This window comes from Silurus meridionalis, chromosome 24 (genome assembly GCF_014805685.1).
Source record: "Silurus meridionalis isolate SWU-2019-XX chromosome 24, ASM1480568v1, whole genome shotgun sequence".
NCBI lineage: Eukaryota > Metazoa > Chordata > Actinopteri > Siluriformes > Siluridae > Silurus > Silurus meridionalis.
This window is the reverse complement of record NC_060907.1, coordinates 19968419-19975548: the sequence shown is the minus strand read 5'-3', so window position 1 is coordinate 19975548 and position 7130 is coordinate 19968419. Positions and strand designations below refer to the sequence as shown.

Here is a 7130-nt window from a genome sequence, read left to right as displayed (position 1 = left end):
AGCCAGGTCTGATTCAGTCGCCCCTCCCCCAGGGAAAGCCCCAGGGCTTTCCTAAACACGGGTGCTGAAGTGGCGCTGTCCTTTCAGCAACCATCTGAGAGCCGTGTGCAGAGCACCTGCCATTTTTGAGTGTTTACAATAAACAGGAAGATAACCCAAATCAAGGCAGAATCGTTACCATAATCCAGGTATACCATAACTGTTGTATTTCACTGCATGTCGTACTCTGTATGTATATGTATGTGACAAATAAAATTTTATTTGATGTTTAATCTACTCCAAACCCAAGGGCAAACAGTGAGACTGAAAGCAATATCAAAGCTGTAAAAACCAGCAGCTATTGGTAGTCACTTGGTAGTTGCTATGAAAGAAGTTATTTACAAACACAAAAAGATAAAGAAGGAGAATTTAATCATTAGGAACAGCTATGTAAAAAGACACATGATTAGAAGGACCAAAGATGGAGTGGAGAAGTGACATGAACAAAAACACATCACAAATACATCATGACGTAAGTAGAAAAACAAAAGCACACTGCCAGGATGGGCTGTGTTGTAGCCAGTGCAACATGGGAACAAGAAACCACACAGTCAACCGCAGGTGTGGAGCAGGCATGCAGCGTTATGTAGGAAGGATTTTGCCTCATTAGTGAGGTTTAATTTTATTGACAAGAATAATAGAACTTTCCTGCTGTTTTATGAGGAAAAGAGCGCAAACAGACTCATGTCCGTCTTGGCCAAAAAACATAAAATACATTTTTTGGAAACCGGCATTAAAAATCTTTCTATATTCTCTATTTTTTCTCTGCAGGATTGTTTACTTTGATTCATTTGATTAATATGGGACAATCTGCACCCGAACCTCAACCTCCACCTCCAGGTAAGTGTAGTAAGCAGCAGGACAAACACAATCTGTTAAAAGTCATCAAATAAAACAGAATGAAACTGCTTATTTACTTACTTGGGTCTAGTACATAATTTATTCTAATTATGAGAGTGTAAGTGTAGGAGTGAATAATTCAAAAGCAAGGAATATGACAAACCGTAAAAAACACAGTCAAGAATTAACATTACAAGGGGTTTAATACGACCTGTTTCTGTGTTGATCCTTTAAGGGTTATTTTATTTATTTATTTTTTAATTAGTATCACTGTGTCGGCTGTAAATGAGAATCCATAAATTAAAATAATACGTCCACAAATTGTATAGAATGTAGAAATGCATTTTTTTTTCTTCAGAAATATACTGAACACTGTTTTACTAACAAACAATACCCATCAAGTATGTTTTGTTTGGGTTTTTTTGTTTGTTTTTAAAGAATTTGATAGACCATGGAGGAATATGAATTGGGGGTAAGTTGTATTAATTTCAATATAAAAAAATTTAACCATTTTATCATTTAAGCAACCATGTGATCATATACAATACGGTGTAAAAGGCAGGTTTTCGGCATGTGTGGAAAAAAATGCAAAGTAAAACTTCTGTTAAATGTATTGTCTGTTTTTGGTAATTGATAAAATGCTTTAAAAAAATAGAAAAATCCAAACCAAATATTTTGTGTGACCACCCTTGCAAAACAGCAGCAACTCATCTAGGTTTATCCCGAAACATCTTGAACTAACATCTGTGGATGTGCGCTACCTCAAATCCTTGTCTCTTCGTGTAATCCCAGACAAGACTCTATGTTGTGATCAGGGAAAAACTTCCAGGACTCTTTATCCTGCTGCAGAATTAGTTTGTGACAATCAGACACCTCCCTGGTGGTACTGCATGATGGACCAGTATCTGCCTGCATTTCTCAGAATTAAGGACACCACTATTCCTGACCTAATCTCCAACTCCATTTGTAGATATGCAGCCCCAAATAGGAAACCTGCATTATGCTTCACTGTTGTCTGCAGGCACTCATCGCACTAGTTGCAAAATTTATCAATGAAGATCTTTGTTGATGGCACTGCAGAGACCTGATGTCGAGGGGAAGTAAGCACAATGGGTGTTTCATCCACTACATCAAGTTTCCTTGAACTATCACTGCTTCTACAGTCTTCAATCCTGCCTTTGTTGTGCTTTTTTTTTTTTCCAAACAGCTTAAACAGCTCGTTGAAAAACAACTTTGAAATCTTTGCCTGAAAGAGACCTTTCTGATCAAGTACAGCTACTTTGTGTCTTGTTAAACGGCCTCAACCATTCACGACCTCACCTCAAAACCAGAGTTTGGCTGTTTTAAACCTACTACACAGCTGTTTCACTTTCAGTTACTGACTGCACTTACATTTACAGCATTTAGCAGAGCCCTTATCCAGAGCGACGTACAAAAGTGCTTTAAATCTCTAGTAATGAATAAATCTACACTGTACACAAGATTAAACACTTAATATAAATATAACTCGAATTCTACAAACTTGGAAAGTGCTAATTTAGGTATTTCAGGAAGAGGTAGGTCTTCAGTCGTCGCTTGAAGATAGTCAGGGACTCTGCTCTACGGACATCTAGGGGAAGTTCATTCCACCACCTCGGTGCCAGAACAGAGAAGAGCCTTGAAGTGTACTTACCTCTCATTCTGAGAGAAGGCGGCACTTCAACCTCCATATGAAATTGCAGCAGCTTTGTATGATTACCTAAATCACACACTTTATTCTAAACCTACAAAATGCTCGACTGTTGGTTGCAGCCTCCCTAAACATGTTCTAGTCAGTGCATTCAAAGCAGTCCTGAAGAGCAGACATGGATCCTGCTGGCCAGGTTCTCACCTGTTTTAAAACTGGTCTTAACTGCCTGTTGAGTGGCCTGTATGCTGGGATTAGCGCTGTAACAATGTAAATGAATTGGTCACCTGGTGCAATATATAGACAGGTGCACTGGTCAGTTTAATCCAGAAAATTTATGCTGCTAAAATGGTGCTCTTCAAATTGGAATAAAAGATTTCTTCAAAAAGGATTGTGAGATTTGCTTCTTATGACCAAAGAGACCCACGTCAAAATACTAGGGATTTATTAAACTTCAGTCTGCTTTTGAAAGAAGGTTTTAGAATAGATATAAATCCATCTAATTGCATAACAAGTTTGTGTATTTACACTACAGAACTTGTAGAAAACGACTCGGGAGTCACAGAATTTGCTTCCAGAAGATAGCAGCCTTTATCAGTCAACAAAAGCCGGAGTTGGTCTGCAGAACGACTGACTCTCCAGTCACAATCCAACTTTATTTATACCTGGACCACAAATGCATGTCTATACATCCCACTTCTCCATCCATAAATTGTTTACCCAACATCTGTGTCTTATTTGGGGCCCCCTTATTATATAATGGTGGTGCGCAAATGTCTAAAACACACACACACACACACACACACACACACACACACACACACACACACACACACACACACAAACTATACTATTTCATGCATAAATACCACACATGGCACATTCCTGCATGCACACATCAGACATATATTTTTAATAGAAGTTACAAGGACATATTTGATTTGATTAAACTGTGTTCTTCCACAAACTCACTTAAAAATTCCAAATATGGTTGTCATTCATTAAAACTCCATGTGATTTATCTTTTTACTAGTAATAAAGATGAACTTGAAAAGAAACTGAGGAACTTCAACATCAACCAGTCAAGTGTTCAGTTTATCAGAATTCTCCTTGTTGGTGATGTTGGTGCAGGAAAATCCAGCTTTATAAATTCAGTCAATAATGCTTTTCAAGGAAGAATCACCTCACTTTCTCTTGCTGATGCAACTGGGGGAACGAGTTTCACCAAAAAAGTAAGTATTTATCACATTTTAAAGATAATAAAATAAATATATAAAATTGGGAAAAGATGGGACAGCATACCAAAAAAAAAAAGAAAAAGAAATTGTTCTGGCACAGTCACAATTTAGCCTTTTCTTTCAGGGGTGTGAGAAAAAATTTTTTTTTTTTTTTGGGTTTTATGAATAATGATAATCAACTATTTTTTGCTGAGTGCGTTATTGTGCTGGTAACAAAAAAGGACTACTGTGGACAGTTGACAGTTTTTGATCTTCATATGGTCATATTGTGGTTGTCAATCATAGCAGTGACCGTGATTAATCTTTTCCAATAAGGGGGGGCCTTATAACAGTGCAAGTCACTCACCGCAAATGGGTAGATTCATGAACTACTCCAGCAATGTTAGAAAATTATAAAGAATTTATAAAAGGAAGTTTTAGTTAATTTTTCCCCATCTCATACTAAACCTATAACTACTACACCTCTAAGTAAATGATAAAGAAAATGAGACAGGATAAGACAGGGATGGGCATACTTTTTGACTCACGGGACACAATGGGTTCTAAAATTTGACAGAGGGGCCGGGTCATTCATACACACACACACACACACACACACACACACATTATATATATACATACACAAACACGCACACATATATATATATATATATATATATATATATATATATATATATATATATATATATAAAAACATTAGAGATTTGGCAAATTTAGTTTCATCAAGTGCCAAAAGATCAACAATTTGTTGATTTTTTATTCTTTTTGCCAGTGCATCAATAAACACAGCAGAAAAAGAAGTTCAATTTCAGTATGAACAGTGTTGTTGAACTCCTTATTTTGCCAGTTCATCAAAGTCTGGAGTAAGTTTTGTTGTGGCAATTCTCAGGATAGATCCGAGTGACAGAAACTGTTGCAGTTTTTATAGAGTATCAGATTAAGCTCGCTTAGAGAAGAAGAGAGTATTGCACGCGAACGTCAATTGAGCTGAAGTGCGACATCTTTAGGGGAAAGGTAAATTGAACAATGTTTACCTGTACCTATTTTAATATAATTTGGTCACGTTCGGCGGGCCGGATTTATAAACCCAACGGGCCGTGTGTGGCCCGCGGGCCGTAGTTTGCCCATGTCCGGGATAAGACATGGGTAATTTGTACATGATTATTATTTTCAGGTCTTTATTAAATCAACACTTACGGCACATGCAAACTAGAAGATAGAGTGTTAACGTATATAATACCTTTCTTTATGTTTACAGTACAAAACCTGTCACATTGAAGGAAAAGATGGGTCACCTCTGCCTTTCATTTTCAATGATGTTATGGGACTGGAAACAGGAGATGCTGGCGCACATTTACAGGACATTATCAATGCTTTAAAGGGCTTCCTTCAGGAAGGATACGATGTGAGAAAATACAATTCAATGACTTATTTTTAAATTGATATCGATTAAACATTGCATTTTGGCCCATTATAGCTGAAGTTGCTACTGAATTTTTTTTTTTTTATGTTATTAGATGCTCTATTTAAACAGATCCATTTCTTTTTTGCCTCCTGCCCCACAATAAACACATTTAGTTTGAGAACAAATCAACAGAGTGTATGAACAGCCCTGGCTACAGAAGCAACCCAAGTCTTGACGATCAAATCTACTGCCTTGTGAACATCATGGCAGCAAACACTGTAACACAAATGTCACCGGAGGTCATTATGAAGATGAAAAAAATTCGGGAGGCAGCTGCAAGATTGGGTAAGTCTAGCTGGTCTTGACTAGTTTCCTATAGAAAATCTAAATATCATCATGCAAGTTTTCCCTCATAGTTTCCTCAAAATCTGACTATGCGCTTAATGTCCTGCAATAACGGAGAGAAATACAAGTGGAGATTTAGGAAATTAATTAAAAGTTTAACAAAACAACTAAGGGTCTGATTTAATACAGATTTTACACAAGTTATTCATTATTAAGAATGTTAGTCAATGAAAATAATGTATCTTTTTGTATCTTTACAGCCTATTTTAAGTTAATTCATATCCTTAGTTTGAAAACTGTCTTTGATAGTTAACATTTGACATTGAAGTCAGTTAATGTAATATGAGCATTGTAAGCTATTCAAAATGCTGCTGAAATTAAAGCTGCTCCTCACTTACACAAATCACACAAAAAAAAATACATACACAACTCTTCTCAAACTTCTAATCTAAATCCTTGCTAATTGTGCTGTACTGTGAATATAGAACTCAGTACAAAATTGCAATACTGTCTATAAAGGTTTCCATAGAAAGTTGTTCATGTTGCATCTTGTGTCATATCATTTAGACATTCCTCAAGCAATAATCATGACAAAACCGGATTTAGCATGCCCACTGGTTCATGGTGACTTAAGGAAGATATACACCAGCAAGAAGATCAAAGAAAAGGTAACTGTAATTAAAGAAAAATAAAATAAATATATAAATAAATCACAAGTTCCACATTTATTTTATTTAACCACATCTGAAGTAAGTGTTATTGTATATTAAAATTAAAGAGAAAAAGAAAAGTTATTCTTTGATCGAGTGTGAAAGTGAGTAAAACAATTATGGAAATCCTTCACTGGCCTTTAGCATCAGTTGCTATATGTTTGTATTTTTCCAGATGGAAGTGTGTAGGAATCTGGTTGGTGTTCCAATGAATCACATTTTCCCAGTGAAAAGCTACCATGAGGAGATGGACACAGATGATGACATGGACACTCTGATTCTCAAGGCACTTGATCAAATTGTAAACATCACCTACGATGCAATGAAGAATAAAGCTCCTAATTCACATGATGAATCAGTTTAGGATTAGGTATTTGTAAATGGAAAAAGTGTACCAATGTTGCATTGCTACATAAACTATAACATAAAATCAAAGTATTTATCAGCTTCATTACATTATGAATAATTCCATGCAAATAAACACCTTACAGTTAGAAAAGTTCTTCCCAAGTTAAATTGTACATTTAAGTCTGTATTTTACTCCATTTGTCTGCGGTTCTTCATGTTTTAAGAAAATTGCCATCTTTACGTATCAGGTGTGAACGATACTAAAGACATTTTTAATCATATATAATTTATGTTGTCACCAGGTGTATTTTAAATTCTGTATAATTATGCAGAAAGATTTGAGAAATTAACAGACGTACTTTGTGCTGCTTTTAGATTTTATGGCTGTATTCAAGAATTTCTATACATTAGTGCAGTGACATGTATGTGATGTTTTAAAATGTATAAAGTATAATTAATAAAACAACTTTCAGTACAACGCCTCGTTTTTTCATCTATGATAATTATGATTAACACATCATATCCCTTCTGTGCTCTAA

At 35.7% G+C, this 7130-nt stretch overlaps 1 protein-coding gene across 1 annotated transcript; it reads left to right on the top strand.

Annotated features, from left to right (window-relative positions):
- Window positions 1–542: 542 nt before the first annotated feature.
- On the top strand, window positions 543–6851 carry LOC124377903 (interferon-induced protein 44-like). Its single transcript, XM_046837275.1, has 8 exons — window positions 543–600; window positions 811–879; window positions 1318–1351; window positions 3579–3777; window positions 5042–5188; window positions 5362–5533; window positions 6101–6201; window positions 6419–6851. The coding sequence occupies exons 1-8, from the start codon at window positions 543–545 to the stop codon at window positions 6605–6607; spliced, it is 969 nt and encodes a 322-aa protein (XP_046693231.1). The 3' UTR covers window positions 6608–6851.
- Window positions 6852–7130: the final 279 nt, after the last annotated feature.